The 23,718-nt window shown below is 36.7% G+C and overlaps 2 protein-coding genes across 3 annotated transcripts in view; one reads left to right on the top strand and one right to left on the bottom strand.

The window, feature by feature from the left end:
* ABCE1 (ATP binding cassette subfamily E member 1) overlaps positions 1-16,677 on the bottom strand; it is a 32,024-nt gene extending 15,347 nt beyond the window's left edge. Inside the window, exons 1-9 of the mRNA XM_043568066.1 lie at positions 16,564-16,677; positions 9,535-9,664; positions 8,366-8,451; positions 5,129-5,226; positions 4,017-4,134; positions 3,272-3,409; positions 3,060-3,129; positions 2,714-2,810; positions 1,723-1,812 (exon numbers count right to left, since the gene is read on the bottom strand). Of these exons, the coding sequence (XP_043424001.1) occupies positions 1,723-1,812; positions 2,714-2,810; positions 3,060-3,129; positions 3,272-3,409; positions 4,017-4,134; positions 5,129-5,226; positions 8,366-8,451; positions 9,535-9,637 (800 nt within the window). The 5' untranslated portion in view covers positions 9,638-9,664; positions 16,564-16,677. The remainder of the gene's footprint in view (positions 1-1,722; positions 1,813-2,713; positions 2,811-3,059; positions 3,130-3,271; positions 3,410-4,016; positions 4,135-5,128; positions 5,227-8,365; positions 8,452-9,534; positions 9,665-16,563) is intronic.
* A 57-nt stretch (positions 16,678-16,734) lies between these two features.
* The window catches only part of ANAPC10 (anaphase promoting complex subunit 10), a 105,278-nt gene continuing 98,294 nt past the window's right edge, over positions 16,735-23,718 (top strand). The window contains exons 1-2 of one of the 2 annotated variants that reach the window (XM_043568074.1): positions 16,735-16,849; positions 19,983-20,109. In XM_043568074.1, the coding sequence (XP_043424009.1) occupies positions 19,995-20,109 (115 nt within the window). In that variant the 5' untranslated portion in view covers positions 16,735-16,849; positions 19,983-19,994. The remainder of the gene's footprint in view (positions 16,850-19,982; positions 20,110-23,718) is intronic. The other variant, XM_043568081.1, reaches the window with a different exon arrangement.

Below are 23,718 nucleotides of genomic sequence, written 5' to 3' on the forward strand. Positions count from 1 at the left end.
TTTTTTTTTTTAAAGATTTTATTTTTGGGGCACCTGGGTGGCTCAGTGAGTTGAGCGTCTGACTTTGGCTCAGTTTACAATCTCACCATTTGTGGGTTTGAGCCCCGCATTGGACTCTGCTGACAGCTCAGAGCCTGGAGCCTGCCTTGGAATCTGTCTCTCTCTCAAAAATAAACATTAAAAAATTTTTTTAAAGATTTTCTTTTTAAGTAATTTCTACACCTAACATGGGGCTGGAACTTACAACCCTGAGATACAGTTGCATGCTCCACTGACTGAGCCAGCCAGGTGCCTCTGTCCATTGAGTTTTTTATGTCACAGCTATACTTTCAATTTCTAAATCTGGGTTTTTTGAACATTTACCTATTGCCTTTTTCTGGTACCATATTCTTAGGGTTTTGTATCCTTTTTTATGTTTGTATTTTATTATTTTTTTTAAAGTTTATTTGAGAGTGTGAGAGACAGCGTGCACGTGCAGGAGGAGGGTTAGAGGCAGAGACAGAAGGAGAGAGAATTCTAAGCAGGCTCCGTGCTGTCAGTGCAAAGCCTGACGCGGGGCTCAAACTCACAAACTGTGAGATTATGACTTGAGCGGAGATCAAGATTCAGACACTTAACCGACTGAGCCACTCGGGGGCACCTGTGGGGTGTATTTTAGATACAACTATTTTATAGTTTGAGAATGTCACCTGACCTCCTTGAAGGTCTAATCCTGTTGTCTGTTGTGTCTACTGCCTCCTTTGCAGATGCTTTCCTCTTAATCATTTATAGCCCTGGATTTTAGCTCATGAGTCTTTACTTGTAGGAATCCTGTGACCAGGGTTGAGGGCATATCCTTGCAAAGTGATTTTATATTTGCTTCTGCTAGGTACCATAGGACAGGACTAAAGATTCTGAGACCCTCTTTTTATGTTACTTTCTTACTGTGAAGAAGATTATCCCGATTATCTAAATTTCGATTCCATATTCTAGCCATATTCTAGTCTCTTCTTTGTAATTTATAGTTCTTTCTTTGGTTTTTGATCCCTAGGGATTTCTCTTGCATTCTGTAATAGCTGGAGATTAAATTAGTCATTAATGAGAGGCACAAAAAATACTACACAGAAAAAAATCCCATAGTTTTGCCATGTAGTAAATTTGTAACCTAGAACAAATAACTACCTTATCTGATCTTAATCTTCCTCACCTACAAAATGGGAATACTACCAAAGAGTCTAACACACAAGATTGCTATGAGGCTCAAATGAGAGAATGGATTTAAAAACTGAAAATTACAAAAGTATCCCATAACTACAGGGTGCTGTGATTACTTAACAGGTTATTAAGAACTATGGAGTTCAGTAAGACCCTAAATAACCAGAGTTACTGTGGTGATCCTTATAATGTTGTAAATTTTGTGTGTGTTTGAGTGACATATTCATTTGAGAATCTGGTAAAAGCTAAGAATCTGCCTCCCAGAAATCCATACACAGATGCCAGAACTTTCAAATCATTCCAAAGTATTCCTACGCTCTCTGGAGACAGGCATTAAATAGCAGGTAGTAAATAAGTCTTGCATAAAGAACATCTGTTCTAGATAGAGGAAGGTAAATACCAGTGGTGGCTCTAAATAACTGATAGAAAACATACATACATATGACATTGATAGCCCCAGTGTTTAATCTTTAGAAATCTGTATAACTCCCCAAACAAAATAAGACAGACATACCAATCTATACTCACCTATCTGGATTTATGAGAGATCGTATAGTGATAGCAGCCTTTAAACGCTGCTTGACATCTAGGTAACTAGAAGGTTCATCAAACATGAAACTATGAGAAAGAAAAGCAAACACAATGATTTGTAAGACAAATAGGATATAATTCTATCTTACATGATATTTTAAAGCTCTGTAATATAGTTTCTGATTTAACAACAACCATACTCTCTTACACCAATGAGGAGTGCACTGCGTAAGAGTAAGAACTTTTGTATTCTGTTCAGAAGTAGAAAGAAAAAAAATTGCAAAAGCAGGGCTGCATTATCAAGCCTGGGGAGAGACTCTCTGATTAAGCTAATGTACAAAGTGTTATTGCCTCATGAAAAAATATTCTGATAAAGTCTGAAGTAATTCAGACAGCTTTGCTCTTGATTAAAGTCCATTGCATTAAAGCAAATGAGTTTTTGAAAAGGAGGGCACCGCACAGAATTATAGAACACTTTGTGGAAAAGGGCTAGCCTGCACTGGATGTCAGAGTAGGAATGTAGAAAAAGGTGGGAGCAATATATCTGGGAAAAGAGAGGCACTAGAAGGTAGGAAGGAAACTCCTTCTTCCCTTTTCTCTCTCACATGACATGCCACCCTGATTTAGGGTAATCTAAAAGACCTGTTTTACTTGAGGTATTTAAAAACCTTGCTGGCCTGGTTGGAGAGCTTAATTTTAAAAAAATATCCTTTTATGTACAGAGTTTATGTAATATGCAACTGGTCATATTAAACAGCACTGTAACCCATAAATTGTGAAGTACTTATCTAAATAAATGAGTTACTCTCCCCCTTTGGGAATAACAGGGAATGGCAATGGATGCATAAATGTTTCAACATCTTAGCTCAAAAGCAGAACCTTAGATACTATTTCTGTTAACTTCTCTCAAAAGCAATGCCTTAATAGTATTACAAATAAAAACTCTAAAATAAAGATTAAGACGTACAAAATTTGCAAAGCAACCTACATATCAGCCTTCTGTATGCAAACGACAGCACAAGCAAATCTCTGCAACTCTCCTCCTGAAAGATCTTCAACATTTCGTTCTTTTAGATGGGTTAAATCTACAAAGAATATAGAGGCATTGTGTTCAATGTTGTTAAGTTTTCTTTTACCTCTTCTAGGCAAAATGTATATATCGCACATCATTCTGGGTATGAATGATATTTCAGTTGAAAACTGTTAATGTAAAAAGTGAATACAACAATTCCTAGAGATTTTCCCCTGTATTTCAGTAATCTATATGATAAGTATCTATCTTTATGAGTTAAGTTCAGGGCCTATTAAAGCATGAACACAAAACAAACTCTTACCAAGCTGTTGACATACAATTGCTTGTGTCTTTGTTTCATCCTTTCGGTCCAAAATAGATCCCACTGTCCCCTATCATAATATATCAGAAATAGTTACTACTATTTTCCTTCAATATTAAAAAGTTACAAAGCAAAACAAGTTTAGTTTGATACATATTTTATACCTCCACAGATATCTAAAATACATAAATTCCTCCTAAAGAGCAACTGACCTTTGCAGCCTTGGGAATCTGGTCTACATACTGAGGTTTGATAATGGCTTTTAGGTCATCTTCTAGAATCTTGGTAAAGTAATTCTGCAACTCGGATCCACGGAAGTAAGTCAAAATTTCTTGCCAATCAGGTGGATCCTAGAAATATAATTATCTGAATTTAATAATACATAATAATGCAAAAAAGAGGACTATTACACAGTTGACTCCTGAACAACATGGGTGAATTTTTTTTGATAACTATAATAAAGTACCATAAATCTATTTTCTCTTCCTTATGACTTACTTAATATTGATAACATCTTCTTTTCTCTAGCTTGCTTTACCTTAAGACTATAGTATATAATACATGTACAAGATAGGTAACTGTTTATGTTACTGGTGTAAGGCTTCTGGTCAACCAAAGGGTATTAACAGTTAAGTTTTGGGGAGTAAAAAGTCATACACAGATTTTCGACTGTGTGTGGAGGGGGGGTCATGACCCCTAACCCTCGCATTGTTCTAGGGTCAACTGTACATCCAAATAGAAGCCTTCTGGCTTTTAAAACTTCATTAACAGTTTAAGGAAGTTCATATTTATCAGTAGCATTAACAGATCTTAATTAAAAAGGAGTTTCATCTATATATTATTTCTCAGCATTAATGAATGATACTGAAAATAAGAACATTAAAAAAATTACATCCTTTCCTTCAACATCTCACAAAACTGACCTAAGTATTCATTTTCATGAAGTAGTATACATACATCATACTTTCCAAGGTTTGGCTTTTGCTTTCCTGCTAAAATTTTTAGCGCAGTTGACTTTCCAATTCCATTAGTTCCAACTAATCCTAAAACTTCACCTGGACGAGGGATAGGCAACCTGTCATTAAGTATACAAAAATGGATAAATAAATAAAACTAGGATTTAGGTAGAAAAAGCTACATAATACCATAATCATGTATTTTAATGCACTTGCACTCCACACACATCCATTAATAAGCTAAGAGATATATGCCAGATATTATTGGCTATTAGAAAAAAAAAACAGCCAAAAGTAACTTAAACTGTTAATTGTTAGAAATGCATCCATGACCAATATTACTCTAAATTTTATTTTCAATTTTCATTCATGTCCATTCTAAAGTAATTCTCCTTACATATAAAGCTCAGTTTTAATGTATAACCAAATGCTCTGATACAAAATTAAATAGCAGGTGCAACCTCACACTGTCTTTTTTTTTTTTTTTTGTCCTGCCATTTACTTACAAGGAGAATAGTGCCACATCAACCAGAAATACTCCACTTCATTCTCCCTGCTGCAGTAGGCTCTTTAAAGCTGGCAGGTTGAGAAATACCTTTTTATTAGTTAAATCTAGACTCTCAGATTCAGAATAACAGTGTTTAGCAGATTAAAAACCTCAAAGCACTCCTGTGATTTAACAATATATGTTTAAGTTCAGAGTAATAGTCTCTGTAGAGGAGATTAGTAAATAATGAAAATAGAAAACAAGTTCCTTAAAAGTTATTTTGGGGATATGAGTATTATTAATAATAGTAATTCTCAACCTCACTTGTATATCAGAATCACTTGGGAGCTTTTTCAACTTATTGAGGTCTAGATTCAATATCTAGAGATATAATGCAATTCAACTGGGCTGAAACCTAGGCATTAGTTTTTTTTTAAAAAAAAACAAGTAATTCTAATGTTAGCCAGAATGAAACACTGACATATACAGTACGATTCTATACATTATAATTTTGCATTTCTCTTTAGTGGATGGTTAATACTTCTTCCCATTTTCATCTTTCTCTGAAAATTTCAAATGTATTTTACTCTTGATCAAAGTAGAAGAATGTTGACTTGAAAGTATACCTGTGAAGTTTGAAGGCATTGGCACAATATCGATGTGTTGTTTCTTTTTCCAAATTGCTTGGTAAATTGACAATTGATAAGGCGCCAAAGGGACATTTCTGTTATTTAAAGTAAAGAATTTTATGTTAATTTCTAGAAATGTACATATGACTAAAATGGATAGATTAAGAATTTTTTATAAACAATCTTCAAAATGGGGGAATTACGGGGTACCTGACTAATTCAGTCAGAAGAGCATGTGGCTCTTGTTCTCAGGGTTAAGTTCAAGCCCCACACTGGGTGTAGAGATTACCAAAAAAAAAAAAAAAAAACAAACAAAAAAAACAAACAAAAAACCCCAAGTGTGGGACTTCCACAAGATGTAAAATACTGCTTCATTTTCTTATCTACTTAAAAAATGAAAGTTAAATTCCTTGAAGGCAAGAATCATTTTAACTAATTTTGTATCTCCGTTAGTGACTGGCATATTTCTAGATTTTAATACTTAATGAAAAACCTTACAAAAATTGAGGGCTATTTGTGTGTGTGTTTTAACATTAGATACGGCTAAGAGGCAAGATAAAACATGTTTATTGAGTATATCATCCCATATTCAGTTGACAGATGCTTTCTCACTACCTCCTTCTTCCTGTCTTTGTGTGCTTTTTTTTGTACTTTGTAAAGTCCTTTAAGGTCTTTATGGTTAATGTTTAGTCAGATTTAAGGTTAAGTCCTTTCCAGATGGTACTTATTTCGGTCTATTTACATCCCACCAACAGCTAGCATAGTATGTGCACAGAGCAAGGATTAATGTCTTTCCATTGTGGTTTTTAACCGTCCCATATGAAACAGATGCTTTATATTTCAACTGAGTAAATTCACATTAAAAAAAAGTTTACTTAGGGGTGCCTGGGTGGCGCAGTCAGTTAAGCGTCCGACTTCAGCCAGGTCACGATCTCGCGGTCCGTGAGTTCGAGCCCTGCGTCAGGCTCTGGGCTGATGGCTCAGAGCCTGGAGCCTGTTTCTAATTCTGTGTCTCCCTCTCTCTCTGCCCCTCCCCCGTTCATGCTCTGTCTCTCTCTGTCCCAAAAATAAATAAACGTTAAAAAAAAAAGTTAAAAAAAAAAAAGTTTACTTATAGAAAAACTCAAAGAAAAGTTCATTATCAATCAAATAAAAATCCAAGGAATAAGAATGGCAAGAACTGGAAGATCATTTAAGAGCATCAATATGACTACAACCATTGCTCAGACAACTTTAAAGATACATTCAAAGAATATAACCTCAGATTAGAGATCTGTTTAGCAGAACTGTTCAAAGAGTTGAGGGGATCAATTTAAAAATCTTTGTATGTAACGATTTCAGTGAATTCTCAGTAAGTTTTAAGAACACAGAAAATTAAAAACCAAAAATTCTTATATTCTAACAAAGTAATTACCACCTTCTAACCAAAACCATTATTTCTTTTAAAAAATATACATATATTTATTTTAATTTAGAGACAGAGAATGTATAAGCAAGAGAGGGGCATTGACAGAAGGAAAGAGAATCTTTTTTTTTTTTTTAAAGTTTATTTATTTTGAGAGCAAGTGGGGGAAAGGCAGAGAGAGAGGGAGAGAGAGAGAATCCCAAGCAGGCTCCATACTGCCAACACAGAGCCCAATGTGGGGCCTGAACTCGAGAACCATGAGATCATGACCCGAGTCGAAACCAAGAGTTGAACGCTTAACCGGCTGAGCCACCCAAGGCACCCTAAGACAGAGAATCTTAAGCAGGCTCCATGTGGGGCTTGGCCCTGTGACCTTGCGATCGTGACCTGAACTGATATCAAGAGTCGGACGTTTAACCAACTGAGCCACCCAGGCACCCTCAAACTACTAATTCTGTATACAATATAGTTTTCTGCCCATAGAGGTACCTCCATTTACAGAATTTTCTGTTATTCCACAAATGTACATAAAATGGTTATAGGCTGTAAGTAATATAAACATCTGTTTAGAATATGTATGCGGTGCACTATAAGTACCTTAGTGTTCAGAGGGTATCTATTATCCCCACCACAGATTCCTCATATCAGTATCCTTTCAGCCACTGAAGTGTATACCCCAAAATTTGAGATCTCATTTTTTTATATCAGTGAAGAAGAAAATAGGGTAGAATATATTGTTCAAAATCAGATCTCCAGCACCCCCAACACTGACAGGTACATAAGAGATTAGTAAATGTTTTCTGGAAGGAATGTTTCCTGCTTATATTTTCAAAACGAGGGAAAACACTTTCATACCAATGAAATTCTTTTGGATACTTAATTAAAGATTCAGAAACCAATGTAAAATACACATAAACCTTATGAGAATCAGTAACAGGGTAGTATCCATACTCTGGTAAAAGCCCCTTTTTAAAATAATTATCTACAAATATCTAAATTAGAAACATAATGTACTGGTTCTTAAATATTATTTATGAACTAAGTTTGGAAATCTATCATTTTAAAGTTGAAAGCCTTAACTAAACCATTCAATGCAACAAAAACTAATTGAGGTATTTTGAAAAATTATTGCGTTAAATTCAAAAAATTTTGGCTGAGTGCATTTCTGTTTTAAAAGATGTGATTTAAAATTAAATACAGACTTGAAAAGACTGCAGGTAACATGACATACTTTTTGTATTTACGTTTCCAAAAGTACTTGTAAAGACATGCTCTAGAATGTCCTTCTCATAAAAGGGTGAAATAAAAAAAGGATGAAAAAAGAAATTAATATTGGTTGGAAACGGCTTTCCAAAGTTGAGTGTGGCAAGGATAACTTTTACATAGGGTGGCTTAATTAATTAAAAAAGCAACAATATTAGATTTTTGCTAGAATACCATTCTCCTAAATTTATATTCTTTATTCGCTGCTTTATATTTTGCCTCTTTAAAAATAGTTATAATGGGGATGCCTGGGTGGCTCAGTCGGTTGAGTGTCCGACTCTTGATTTCGGCTCAGGTTATGATCCAGGGTCATAGGATTGAGCCCCATGTTGAGCTCCGTGCTGGGCGTGAAGGCTGCTTGAGAGTCTCAGTCTCTCTCTCTCTCTCTCTCTCTCTCTCTCTCTCTCTCCCTTTCTCCCTCCCTCCCTCCCTTCCTTCCCTCTCTGCTTGTGCTTTCTCTCTCTCTAAAAAAATAAAAAATTAGAAAAACCAGTTATAAATATTCAGAATTTTCTGACTTCTTTTTCAGCTTGCAAATGTGATCCAATAAATAAAATATCACTTACCTTAATACAAATACCACAACCAATACAAAGGGTTTCAGAAATCCATGCTATTTTGCTCTGGGGTGTAACCTCTATGCATAATTTTCCTGGCAAAAGAAAAGATAGAATTAAGTCATTTTCCCTGCCATTCTAATTTTCTGAACATTGTTATTTAGGTAATTCTGGTTCCAAATCTCCATACAGAAGCTGATTTTCAAAAACAAAGAACACAGGATGAAATACATTTGAGATAATATCCTAAAAAAACAGTGCTATGTGGGAATTAATTATAATTAATATATATTAATTTACTACTGGGGAAGAAAATATGCTTCCTAAAACAATTCTATTTGTTATTTTTTAAAAAGTTTATTTATTCATTTAAGTAATCTCTACCCTTAACATGGGGCTTGAACTCAGGACCCTGACAGCAAGAGTCACATGCTTTCTTGACTGAACCAGTCAGGTGCCCCTAAAACAGTTTTATTTTTAAGCTGAATGACCTGAATATTTAATTCACAAAATATACCTTGGAAATGGCAATGTACACCAGAAAAAGGAATGTAATATGTTAGCTAAATCAGTAAAGCTCCAAAAAGGTATGTAGTCATCCAATATACACAAGAAATTAAACTTGGCATTACAGATATTAATAACAGAATTTCTAAATAGCACGGCAGACTATAATAGATGACATCTAAAGTTTAAGATTCAAAAGTACACCTCACTAGTACAGTTAAAGTAACAATTATAACATAGCCCTCAAAGGCTACCAATAATTCTGAATTGTTTTAAATTAATTCATTTTGGAAATATATAGTAAAACCTCATGAATTAGTCATTCTTATTAAGCTATTTATTCCTGCTTTTTAAAATGAGAATACTATCAAAACCAAAATATACTGGTAGTCTTCTCTCCAAGACTTAAATAATTATAGAACTTTTGTAGAACAGTAAGAATCTTAGTAACAAACTGCTTTTATAGCCAATGAACTTTAAAAAATATTGGTAATACATTATTCTACCATTAGCAAAAATAGGACTGTTTAGTCACAAAGCAATAAAAAATTTAGAACAAAATCTGGTCTTATTTTTACAGTTTAAAGAAACTAAGTATATGCCTAGAGAACTATGAAGTCAATTTTTTTAAAACTTTTTCTTATCTTTAAATGATCCAAAGAACTGCTTACCCATTCGAACCACAGGGCAACTCTTTTTGCACTCCTGCCGACATTTCTTAGGTTTACATTTGTCATGGTTGACAATAGCAATTCTTGTTAATTTATCTGCCATAATTCTAAGTAAGAATATCCAGCTTTTCTATTAAAAGAAAAGTTAACAAAATTATGGCACAGTCAACGCAATTAGTTAAGAGAAATGAATCATAGGCACAAAAGTTGGAGAGAACATAAATTATCACTATATTCAGATATGATTATCTAGAACTACTAAAAAAAACCCTAGTGAAATCAATGAAATGACTTAATCACGTTGAGAAAACAAAATTTTACATATATACTACTAATCAGAAGATTTATATAAAGAAAGAAAAAGCACACTGGTCACAAAAAAGGAAAGATCTAGGAATCATCTTACAAAATATATACATGTGAGAAAACTTTCAAATCACAACTTAAAAACATAAAAAGACTTCATCAAATTACACACTGTCTCAGTTTTTACAATACAGAATAGTCAATATCAGACATTTCAACCTTCGCCCAAATTAGACATTTAATCCAATTTCAAGGAAAAAACATTAAACCAGACAAGCCAAACCAAAAGCTCTTATGCAAAAAGAATGGCTTAGGAAAAGGAAAAAGAGCAAATGGAATGGGGGAACCTAGATTTAACAGATGGAAAAAAATGATATAATGTCTCAGTAATTAATACTGATACCAGTGTATGAGTACAGTCCAATAAAACAAAATAGAAAGAGTTGATGTGAAAAAGTAATACATATAATAAAGATGTTTACTCCCTCTCTCAAATTAAGTATTACTTCATGTCTTATCTATTAAGGATGTTAATAACAGAAATAGGAAATTATTAAGGTTGTGACCCTGATGTTGACTAAGGGGAAAAGTTAAAAATTGCCATTTCTTTAAGAATTTGTAATATGGCCAAGATGACATTTATGCTAATAGCATTAAAATGAAAAGACCAAGGAACCATACATGTAGATTGTGCTCACTTTTAAAGCTTCTGTAAGTCTTGATATTTAACAGTACCATCAATTATGCAGCTAAGCTCAAAGTGAACTTAAAAATCTTCTACCATGTTGGGCTTAGTGACAGACATCAATTTTCTCAGAACGGTGATTAAAGTAAATAATTCTGAAAACTATCTTAAAACTCCAGGTTATTCCAGTATGTAATGGCAGAACCTGAAGCCAAAAGAATACCCATCAAAAAAGACATTCTGTTGGCCTTTTTAATCAAGGATTGTGTTAATTCTGATTTTGACTGACTGCTTTCCCTTGTACATCTCTTTCTCACTCCGCAATGCCTTTAGGTTTGGAGTGGGATAAGAGATTATGCTCCATGCTCCTCCCAGACTATCTTATCTCTCCCTCCTCATTATAGTCAGCTTTTGCCTCTCAGGTCATCCAACTGCTTCCATTTACTAACCATCAGATCACTCCCTCCCATCCTCATTTCAGCCCTAGGCTAAATTTTACTCTTTTACAAATCCTGTCAGAACTCTTGATTTCAATATGTTCATAGATGATCTTCCTATTAACAGCCTGTTCTCTTGGTTCAGTAACCTCTCTCCTCCAGTGATTTTGTCTTTCATCCTCATTCCTTTGGTGAAACCTTTGACCTTATTTTTAATTTTTTAAAAATGTTTTTATTTATTTTTGAGGCAGAGAGAGACAGAGCATGAGCAGGGGAGGGGCAGAGAGAGGGGGAGACACAGAATCCAAAGCAGGCTCCAGGCCCTGAGCTGTCAGCACAGAGCCTGATGTGGAGCTTGAACTTACGGACTGTGAGATCATGACCTGAGCCGAAGTCAGATGCTCAACCAACTGAGCCACCCAGGCGCCCCGCTTTGACCTTATTATTACCAATGACTGCAATCCTTCTATAACCTTCTTTTCAAATACCCCATTCTTCAATTACTACTCCTGTCTTTTCAGTTTACCCCTCTCGTACCCAACAATCCAACAACCCTTTGAACTCCCCATTCCCCAGACCTACTATCATTATCTCTTAATTCTACCATATTACCACTGTCCCTCAGTTTTTCTAACTTCATGTCCCTCTGTACCCAGCTAAAATTCCACCGTTAATCATTTATATCCTAAACTATAATCCTAGTTACATACAACTCTTCACCTGCACATATAAAGCCGAAAATGGGTAGACAAAAGCAAAGCCTTGCTGGTTAGTGTCATCTCAAGTGAACCAGCCAACCAGCAATCCCATATAAATTTCTACAGTGAAGTACACTTGCACACTAAAAGACATCTACTAAGGGGAATTTTCTAACAATTCTCTCCTGTACTTCATATCATCAATTATTCCACTGGCTCATTTTCATCAGCATTCAAATAATCTATTATCTTCCCCCATTGCTTTATTTCTCGTTCCACTTATTTTTAATGTTTACTTATTTATTTTGAGAGAGAGTATCCCAAGCAAGTTCCGCGTTGTCAGAGCAGAGTTCAATGAAGGGCTGGATCCCATGAACTGTGAGATCATGACTTGAGCCAAAATCAAGAGTAGGTAGGATGCTTAACCAACTTAGCCATCCAGGCGCCCCCTCCTTCCTTTTATAGCAAGACTATTTGGAAGAGCTGTATAGCTATAGTCAGTGTTCCAAGTGTCTGTGTATTTTCTCTGGAATTCATTTCAGACTTTAGTGCTCATCATTCCACCAGAATAGCTTGTCAGGTCCACCACTGTTCTATACATGGGTAAAACAAATAGTTAACAGTTCCTAATTTACTCGAACAACCTATTGCGTCTAACACAAAATATGACTTTTTCCTGCTATGCAGAAACCCTTTCTTAACTTGGTTCTGGGACATAGTACTGATCCAGTTTCCCTCCTATTTTCCTGGTCACTTTTCCTTGTCACTTTTCCTTATCTTCTAGGCTTCTAAAAGTTGAAGAGTGCTCTAATACTGTCACATTTTTTAAATTTATATTCATTCTCTAAGGTGTTTTATTCTAATCTCATGGCTTTAAATCCTATTTATATGCTGCTAAGTCCCAAATTTCTAGCTCTAGTCATGACACCTCTCCTAACTGTAAACTTGTTTATCTACCTGACTACCCAACATCTCTTCCTGAAGGTCTAATATACCATCTCCCAAACTGAACACCAGAAGTCCCAACCAAAATGTGCTTCTCTAGCAGTCTTGCCCATTCTGTTAAATGACAACTCCAGTCTTCCATTTACTTAAGCCCAAATCCTTGAAGTTATCTTTTACATGCCACAGCAGCAAATTCTGTACAATTTACCTTCATGAATCTGGCCACTTCTCTTCACTCTGGTTTAGGCCATCATTATTTCTTACCTGCATTACTCTAATAGCTCCCTATCAGGTCTCTCTGCTTTACTTTTACCTACTTCTACTCCAACCCTTGACACTTCCTTCTCATGACAGAAGTAAGGGTGATCCTTTTATTTTTTTAATGTTTATTCATTTTTTGAGAGACAGAATGTGAGTGGGGGAGAGGAAGAGAGAGGGAGACACAAAATCCAAAGCAGGCTCCAAGTTCTGAGCTGTCAGCACAGAGCCCGATGCCGGGTTCAAGAACCAAACTGCCTGAGCCACCCAGGTGCCCCAGGGTGATCCTTTTGAAGTGTAAGCCGTATCATGTCACTCTTCTGCTTAAGGTCCTGCAATGGCTTCTCTACTCATTCTGAGTAAACGCCAAAGTCCTTAAAATAACAAATGAGGTACTGATTAGCTTATACTACTTTCTCATCTCAAGTCCAACTACTCCAGCTCTTATACTACTTTCTCATCTCAAGTCCAACTACTCCAGCTCTTCATTTTGATCCAACCACCTTGGCTTCTTGTGGTTCTTAGAGCACAGGTCAGACAGTTCTTGCTTCAGGGCCTTGACCTTTTCTATTCTGCCTGTAATGCTATTCCCCCTAGTGAGTTACAAGGCTCACTACTTCAAGTCTTTAATGTTTATTTCTCAGTGAGCCTTCTCTAGCTTATACTATCAAAAAATACACCCACTGTTTTGGTTTTTTCTTTCCTGATTTGCTTTATTTTTCTCTTTAGCTCTTTCTACTATACTGCACAGTATATATTTCATATATATGTGTATATATGGTTTATGTATTTATCGTGTATATACATGTATTTATATATTCTTTCTCTCTACACACAGACAGTACTTTTTCCTCCCCAAGTAAAGAGTACTCCATCACGAGGGCAGAGATTTCTTGTCTGTTCAGCCCAGTGGCTAAACCAGTGTCCAGCATATCATAAAAGCTCAAGTATTTCTGTTGAATAAATGAGAAAACTAATTTAAAAATAGTAAATAGTTTTCCTATAGGTTATAGTGACTTCAGAAATATTGCAAATTACCAATATTTCATAGCAACAGCTATCCACTAAAGTATGTAGTGAGAAAAAAAAAAATCAACCAAAAGGAGACTAAGTATTTATGTAATAAACAGAATGGTAATGGTAACTTCTAGGCCCATTACCCCTTTATTTTTTTTAATTTTTTTTTTATATATATACATTTTTTCAACATTTATTTTTGGGACAGAGAGAGACAGAGCATGAACGGGGGAGGGGCAAAGAGAAAGGGAGACACAGAATCGGAAACAGGCTCCAGGCTCTGAGCCATCAGCCCAGAGCCTGATGCGGGGCTCGAACTCACGGACCGCGAGATCGTGACCTGGCTAAAGTCAGACGCTTAACCGACTGCACCACCCAGGCGCCCCCCATTACCCCTTTAAAAGCTGGTCTAGTTTTCATAAAGACTAGAAGAGAAAGAAATCAAATAACTTTTGAATTGCTACAAAAAAAGCTTTCATTGTAAGTGACAACTCCCTGAAAACTGAAGATTCGTTAGTTATTAAAATAAAGCTGGACACTATACAAATTATCCGATGAATGAATGTCATGAAGTTCATTTTAGAGGATAAGTCTTTCATCACAAAATTGTTTACGTTCAACTTTATTTCTGTCAAACTACTTAAGTGTTTCATCTGATATTTCAAAAAACCTTTTTATTTAAAAAAAAAATTTTTTTTTTCAACGTTTATTTTTATTTTTGGGACAGAGAGAGACAGAGCATGAACGGGGAAGGGGCAGAGAGAGAGGGAGACACAGAATCGGAAACGGGCTCCAGGCTCTGAGACATCAGCCCAGAGCCCGACGCGGGGCTTGAACTCACGGACCGCGAGATGGTGACCTGGCTGAAGTCGGACGCCTAACCGACTGCGCCACCCAGGCGCCCCTCAAAAAACCTTTTTAAAAACTAAGTGAATGTGAGATGACTTTTATAGAAAAATAAAAACATATCAGAGATGACTAATAAGCAGATTTATGTAAGAAAGTGATAAATTATAATGCATTTAAGAATAAGGAATACAGAATCTTTGTATAACTGTTACTTGTGTAAACACTACTGATTAAATTCGTATATTATTTTCAAGAATTGGTGGGGGGGGATCCCTACTTTCTTTTTAAATGAGAATGATACAGGCTGTAAGCCTTGGGTGGGGGAAGGTAGAGTTTAGTAACAGACTTCTGGAAACAAAGAGAAATGTGAAGATATTTCAGATCTGAATACAAACTTTTCAAAATAGGTACTCAAACAATGACCCTCAGTGTTATTCTTCCAGCTGGCAAGAAAAAAGGAAGTGAGGCATTATGAAAAGCATTTGTAGTCTAAGACCAAAATTATTATAACACCATGTGAAAGCACTTAAGAGATTGCTCTTAACAAATGATGCTTGGTATCACATAAAATATCCCAACTTATGGTTATTGCAGGTTATTAGTCTTATAAAACATGTAAGTTGGGAGTGGTGCACAACTCTGATTTCAGAATCCTACACTGAAGGCATTTAGAAGGGACAACAAAATAATACCACTTTTTTTCCCCCAGAAACCATATTAAATGTTCTCCTGAAAAAAATTTTTTATGGGGCTAACAAGGTTTTTAACATGAAAAAAAAAATACCCTTTTTGATACAAATACAGATAAGAGCCCTTGGCTAATATTGACAAAGCACTGTTGTTAGGTAGCTGATATAGGATGAATATTCTCAGTATAGGAGACAAACGTACTGAGAAATGCAACGCAAATGCCACTATCATAAATGCCTAACTAGCAGTCTCTGTGGAAGAGAGGGTAAAACAAACCCCCCCCAAAAAACCCTCCCACATCCCTCCCCACTGTTTTGACAGTTATTTCTCACTGTTACGGACTACCATACACAAAATAAGAGAAAATACATTTATGTAGCTTACGGGATGTCAGAATAGGCTTTGGACTTCGCGTCTACAAGGTACGAACCAATGCGCCCCTGATCTCATGCAATTTAAGACATAAGGGGAAAACAAGTAAGTCACCAAGAAGAAAGTACCAAGTGCTATAAAAGCGCACCAAAAAAGCTAAAGGCATTCAACTGGGAGGTTACTTGGGATAATCGAATACACGTTGCTCTATGAGAAAAGTAGAGCTACAGCTGGCGATCATTTCTATAAAGACGGCAAAATGCCATGACTCATTCCATAATCACCAGAAAAGCCGAGGAAGAAAAGCCCACGACTTCCTATAATCAAATACGCACATGTGCCAATAAGTCCATTTTACTGTGTCAGGGTAAGGATGGGGTTGGGGGGGAAACGACGATGCTTTGAGTTCTGAAGTTGCCTTCTTCTCTGTAATAGGGCCAGAAGAGTAGTAAAGGGGGAGTGGAGACGGTGGAGATTACATCTCTGAGATGGCATGTAAATCCATTCTCGTAGCCCCTGGCGGGGGGTGGCTGGCAACAGTGGCCAAGAGCCAGGTCAGCTGGAGGGGATGCGCGACGCACCTCTAAGCCCTCCGCAGCGTCCGCGCTTCGGCGGTTCCAGCTGTCCCTCCCGAGCCGGCTGCCACGCGCCGCTGCCTCCTTCACTGCTGACACCAGAGGCCTCACCAAAGGCTCTCAGACAACGTCCCTACTGTCTTTAAATCGTGGGAGACCACAGCTAACGGCCAAACCCTCCCGGGCCATTCAGGTACCTGGAGAAAACGACTCCCTTGCGGAGGAGAGCGCAGAAGCCAAGTCCGTTCTTCCTTTCACTTCTCTCTCACACAGCGTGTTCTTACGGCCACCGGCCAAAATGGCGGTGCTCAACCACCGCCTCGCGCATGCCTTAGGGACGCAGTGCGCGCGCGCGACAGAGAGCGACAGGCGGAGCCCTGGCGAGAACTGACGTCATTGTCCTGCGACTCCAAATTAACGTCTGTGGGAAAGCCGGGCTGTCCTGAGTGGGAGTGGCACCGAGCTGCAGGGTATCTTAAAAAGGTGGGTTGCGGCAAGCCGGGTCTGCAAGCTCTAAGGGCGTGAGCTTCTCTCCTCCGCCCTGTCCTGGAGAATGGTTCTCTCGTAAGCAGATGCGTTCGCATCCCTATTCTCAATCCCCTTTTCCGCTCGCGATCTCAAGGCCGCTGGAGAGCCATTGCCCATTCTAGTATTTCTAGCAGAGGTATCTAGCAGAATCGACAGAGTGTGGTCCAGGTACTGCTGGCCGTGGCCTTCTCTCCTTGGCTTCAGTTTCTTCTGAACCGAGTGGCCAGGAAGCCAGGTTTTTCCGAGCTCCGCGTTTTTTCCACTTGGTGGCGTACAGTATCAAAGCAGGCAGTTGAATTCTGTTCCTATGTAGAGTTGGGCTTTTTTTTTTTTTTTTTTTTTTTTTGACAATTTGACATTTTTGCATATTTGACAATGACTGGACATTCAGCTTGTAGTGACAGTCACAGTTTTACTTGTCTCATCCTAGACCTTACTTAAATTGCAGAAGGCAAATACTTTAGCTTAGGACTGCACCTATTCGTTCATCCATTTATTCGTTAAGTAAATTGCTAACTGAGCATTTAAGTCTCAGGCCTTTCTGGATTTTACAGTCTAGTGGCTCTACTATTATTTAATGAGTATCAAGAGCTGTGTTGAGATTAGGAAACAACTGAAATCTAAAAGGTGTCAACGAGATGGTATACTGAAATATTGGGCCAAGTTTTTTTTTTTTTTAAGTTTATTTATTTATGAGAGAGAGAGAGAGCGAGAGAGAATCCCAAGCAGGCTCCCTGTTGTCAGTGCAGAGCCTGACTCTGAAATAGAGTCAGTTGCTTAACTGACTGAGGCCACCCAGGCTCCCTGGGCCAGGTTTATAATAGCATATATAACAATGTTCAGTATCTGTAACTTTGCACTACATAAGCTGTTTTACATGTTCACTATCAGATATTTTTAAAAAATATATTTTTTAAATGTTTGTTTGTTTATTTATTTTTGAGAGAAAGAGAGAGGGAGAGAGAGAGAGCAAGTAGGGGAGGGGCACAGAGAGAGGGAGATAGAATCCCAAGCAGGCTCCGTGCTTTCAGCACGGAGCCTGGTGCAGTGCTGGAACCCATGAACTGTGAGATCATGACCTGAGCTGAAGCCAAAAGTCAGACGCTTAACCAACTGAGCCACCCAGGGGCCCCAGAGATTTTTTTTTTTCATGTTTGCATAGACTTATCAAGATTAACAAACGATGAGAAAGTTCCAGTAAATTTTTGGGTTTAGAATGGGTCAGTTATTCACTTCTACGCCTTGAAACCTTTTTTCTGACGTTATCTTCTATGGCAAGAGCACACATAAGTTAAACTTTTGACAACTAGTGGGGAGAAGTGATATTTCTCTGTTTCACTTAATGGACTATTTAAAATGGAGACCAATATCTCATTGTGGTTTTGTTTGCATTTCTCTGATGATTAGTGATGTTGAGTATCTTTTCATGTATCTGTTGTGAAATATCACCTTATATCTGTCAGAATGGGTAGAATCAAAAAGATAAGAAATAAGAAGTGTTAGCAATGATGCTGGAGAAAAAGGAACCCTTGTGCATTGTTGGAGGGAATGTGAATTGGTGCAAACACTGTGGGAAACAGTATGGAAGTTCTTCAAAAAATTATAAATAGAATTACTCCAGTAATTCCACTACTAGGTAATTTACCCAAAGAAAATAAAAACACTAATTTGAAAGGATATATGCACCCCAGTGTTCACTGCAGTATTATTTACCATAGCCAAGATGTGGAAGCAACACAAATGTCCATCAGTGGATGAATGGATAAGGAAGGTGTGGTATACACACACACATAGAGAGAGATAGATAAATAGATAGGTAGATACACACACATTTTGAAATACTAGCCATAAAAAAAGAATGTGGTCTTGCCATTTGCAACCACATGGATGGACCTAGGGGGTATAAGGCTAAATTAAATAAGTCTGAAATAAGAAAGAAATAAGAGAAATAAGAAATAAGAGAAAGACAAATATCATATGATTTCACTCGTGTGGAATTTAAGAAACAAAACAAGCAGAAAAAAATAAACAGACTGTTAAATTCAGAGAACAGGTTTCTAGAGAGGAGGTGGATGGGAGGATGGGTGAGACACATAAAGGGGATTAAGAGTAAACCTACAGTGATGAGCACAGAGAAATGTATAGAATTGTTGAATCATATGTTGTACACCTGGAATTAATATAACACTGTTTATTATATTTTAATAAAAAGTTATCAAAAACAAATTTACATTCGCTAAATAAAAAATGGAAACGAATATTTACATATTCCTGGAATAAGAATATTTCTAGATTTTTTTTAAAGTTTGTTTTTGACAGAGAGAGAGAGAAACAGACAGACAGATCGTGAACAGGGGAGGGGCAGAGAGAAAGGGAGACACAGAATGCAAAGCAGGCTCCAGACTCTGAGCTGTCACCATAGAGCCTGACATAGGGCTCCAACTCACGGACTGCGAGTTCATGACCTGAGCCAAAGTTGGATGCCCAACCGACTGAGCCATCCAGGCGTCCCTGGAATATGAACATTTCAGCTTAACTTCTCTAAAGAAAAAAATTCATTTGAATTAAGAATTTTTACTCAGAGGGGTACCTGGCTGGCTCAGTCGGTGAAGCATGCACTCTTGATCTTGGGGTTGTGAGTTTGAGCCCAACGTTGGGTGTAGAGATTACTTAAAAATAAAATCGTTTTTTAAAAAAAGAATTTTTATTCAGAGAGGTATAGAATTGTATAGCATTATGGAATTATAGATCAAGTCAACCCCTTTTAGAGGTAAGAAATAAAGCCCAGACCTGCCCGAAGTCTAAGCTAGTTAAAGGAGAGGCTGAAGTTGAAACTATGATCCCATGCTCTTTTGACTATTATACTCTACTGTTTGCACATCTTGTGAATCATAATATATTTTAGAAACAAAAATTGAATTCCTAAGATTTTTTAATTATAGTGGTTGAGTTATGTTAACTTCATTTGAGAAATAGATGGTTAATATCAAGGGTAGTGATCCATTTTGCTACTAAATTTTAATTTTTACCTTTTGTAGAAAGAAGCTCAGGTCCTGGTATAATGTGGATATTCTTGTTTTCTTCGTAGAATATTTTTAAAATGACCACACCAAATAAGACACCTCCTGGTGCTGACCCTAAGCAGTTGGAAAGGACTGGAACAGTACGGGAAATTGGGTCACAAGCTGTTTGGTCACTCTCATCGTGCAAACCAGGTAAGCAAAACAAAAGAAAAACCAAAAAGTTGTTTGTGATAACTATTTACAGTTTCCTTGTACACAGGACTGACTTTAATACTCTTTTTTGTTTAGATGGTTTCTTTTAATTTTAAACTAAGTTTTCATTTGTTATATATTTCTTCCCATTTGTTTTACTAATTCCACTTTAAGTTAACTGCAGGTTTCATAAGGTCTCTTCTTTATCCTCCTCTATCTCTGCAATGATTTAATTATTTGGTGAGCATTTTTTGTTGGTTATCTCTCTAGATGGGATAGGTGGGTGATACATTTTTTCAGTCATTGCATGTTCCTAGATAACTTTATTTTACTCTTTTTTTTTTAAAGAGTTTATGTTTTATTGTTTTAAGTTTATTTATTTATTTTTGAGAGAGAGCACATGAGTGGGGTGGGCAGAGAGAGAAAATCCAAAGCAGGCTCTGCCCTGTCAGCACAGGGCCTGATGCAGAGCTCAAACTCACAAACTGTTGAGCTCATGACCTGAGCTGAAATCAAGAGTCAGATGTTCAACTGAGTGAGCCATCCAGGCACCCCTTTTTCTTTTAAAAAAGTTTTATTTTTTGATTTTTTATTTTACTCTTGATTGGGATAGAATTTTTGGGTCGTGGTCCTCTTCTCAAAAATTTGAGGTACTATATCATTATTTCCTTTTTGTTGCAAATAAGAAAGCTTATGCTTGTCTCTCTTTTTTTCTAAGTAACTTGTTCTTTCTTTCTGGAAGCATTTCAACTTTTTTTTTTTTTTTTTTTTTTTAACATTTATTTTTGAGAGAGAGCAAGCGCATGAGTGAAGGTGGGGGAGGGGCAGAGAGAGAGAGGGAGACATGGAATCTGAAGCAGGCTCCAGGCTCCAATCTGTCAGCACAGAGCCTGATGCATGGCCCAAACCCACAAACCATGAGATCATCACCTGAGCCAAAGTCAGATCCTCAACCAACTGAACCTCCCAGGTGCCCCTAAACTTTTCTATTCTTAAAGTTCAAGACTTTTGCCAGGATATGCCAGGATACATGTGTATCTTTTCTCTCATCTGTCTAACTTGTAATTTGATGGGCATTTTCAATCTGTAGACTTAAGCTCAGAGAAAGTTTTTTAGCTTGAGTAACGTTAATTATAATTTTATTGGTTTAATAACATTTTCCAAAGTTTCCTTTGGAAACTTGTTATTTACACATTAAGACTGCTGTAGCAATATTCCCAACCAAGCCTCTTGTTTCCTCTTAGGATTCCTTTCTCTCTCTTTTTATAAGTAATTTTTGAGGTATAATTGATTTACAATAAAACTCACCTTTTTTAGGTGTTATAGTTGTGTGAATTTTAACAAACTCCAAGCACCATCACAATCAAATATAGAGTATTTCCATTATCTAAAGAAATTCCCTCATGCCCTTTTGTAGTCACTCTACTGCCCCCTTCCTAGCTCCTGACAACCTTTGATCTGTTTTGTATCCCTCTGGTTATACGTTTCCGAGAATGTGTGTAAATGTAATCACACTGTATGTAGCTTTCTAGGTCTGGCTCTTTCACTTAGCATTTGTGATTTTTTCCATGCTGTTACATATATCAGTAGTTTGTTCCTTTTTATTGCTGATTACTGTGCCACTGTATGGTTATACCATAATTTGTTTACCTATTCACCAGTTAGTGGAAATCTAGGTTTGTGGTAGCCAGCTTCCAAAATGGTCCCAGTGATCCTTGTCTCCTGGTATTCATGCCTTAATGTTGACTTCTCCTGCAGTGTGTCAGGATTGGTCTCTGGAACTGGTAGAATATGGCAGAGGTGATAGTATGTGACTTCTGAGATTAGATTGAAAAAAGACATTGTGACTATGCCTTGTTCTCATTTTGATCACTCACTAGAAGTCAGCTGCCATTTTGTGAGGAAACAAGGGACCTGGTGAAGAGGTTTGTGTGGCAAGGAGCTCTGGCCTCCTGACAGTAGCCAATGAAGAACTGAGGCTTCTTGTCAACCACCAGATGATCAAGCCATCTTAGAATGGATCCTCCAGCCCCAGTCAAGATTTCAGATAATTAATTGGTTTAGATAACTTGACTGCAAATTTCTGAACATTCCTGAACCAAAGTGCTCAATCAAGTTCCTCCCAAATTTCTGTCTCATAGAAATTGTGAAATAACACATGTTTGGTGTTTTAAGCTGGTAAGTTTTGGGGTAATTGTTATGCAGCAATAGTTAACTAAAATTACTTCTCATATTTGGTGATTATGGATAAGCTGCTATAAGCATTCATTGCACGTTTTTGTGTGGACATATGTTTTCATTTGGGGGGGTAAATTCTTAGGAGCAAAATTCTGTAGAATTTGTAGGAGTAGAATTTGTTTTTATTTCTTCCTTCCCAATCTGTACCTTTTATTTCCTTTTCCTGTCTTACTGTGTTAGCCAAGGCTTCCAATATAACGTTGCATGGGAATGGTGAGAAGGGACATCCTTGTCTTATTCTTGATCTCAGTGAGGAAACTTTTTAGTTTCTCACTATTAAGTATGGTGTTAGCTGTTGGTTTTTTCATAGATACATAAAGTTGAGGAAGTTCCTTTGGATTCTTAGTTTGTTGGTAGATTTCATGTTGAATGGGTGTTGGATTTTGTCAGATTCTTTCTCTATATTTGTTGATATGATATGTTTTTTTTTTCCCTTAGCTTGTTGATATGATGGATTACATTAATTGATTTTGGAATGTTGAACCAGCTTTGCATGCATGGAATAAATCCCACTTAGTTGTGGTTTATAATTCTTTTTATACATGGTTTCCTTTTGCTAATATTTTCTTGAGGATTTTTGCATCTGTGTTTGTGAGAGATACTGTTCTTTAACTTTCTTTGAATCCCTTTTTCTGTTTTGTATTAGGGTAATGCTGCCCTCATACAATGAGTTAGGAAATATTTTCTATGCTTCTGTTTTCTGGAAGAAATTGTACAGAGTTGGTATTATTTCTTCTTTACATGTTTGATAGAAGTCACCAATGAAACCACCTAGCCCTGGTGATTTCTTTTGGAAGGTTATTAATTTTTTATTCAATTTCTATAGTAGATATAGACCTATTCAGATGATCTGTTTCTCCATGTGTGACTTTTGTTAGATTTTGTCATTCAAGGAAATGGTCCATTTTATTTAAGATATTAAATTTGTGAGCATAGAATTGTTTATAATACTGTTTTAGTTTCCTTTTCATTATCCAAGTGATTAGTAGGAATGACCCCTCTTTTGTCAATGATACCAGTAATTTGTGTCCTCTCTCTTTTTTTCTTGGTTAGCCTGGCTGGAGGTTTATTGATTTTATTGACCTTTCAAAGAACCAGCTTGTGGTTTAAGTGACTTTTTCTCTATTAATTTACCCGTTTTCAGTTTCATTGGTTTCTGCTCTAATTTATATTATTTCTTCTGCTTATTTGGGTTTAATTTGCTTTTCTTTTTCTTGGTTTTTAAGGTAAAAGCTTAGATTACTGATTCTAAATCTCTCTTCTTTTGTAACATACATACTACATGCTATAAATTTCTCTGTAAGCAGTGCTCTTACTGCATTCTATAATTTTTTGGTAACTTTTATTTTCATTTTAATTCAGTTTCAGATA

The sequence above is a fragment of the Prionailurus bengalensis genome, chromosome B1 (genome assembly GCF_016509475.1).
Source record: "Prionailurus bengalensis isolate Pbe53 chromosome B1, Fcat_Pben_1.1_paternal_pri, whole genome shotgun sequence".
Lineage (NCBI taxonomy): Eukaryota > Metazoa > Chordata > Mammalia > Carnivora > Felidae > Prionailurus > Prionailurus bengalensis.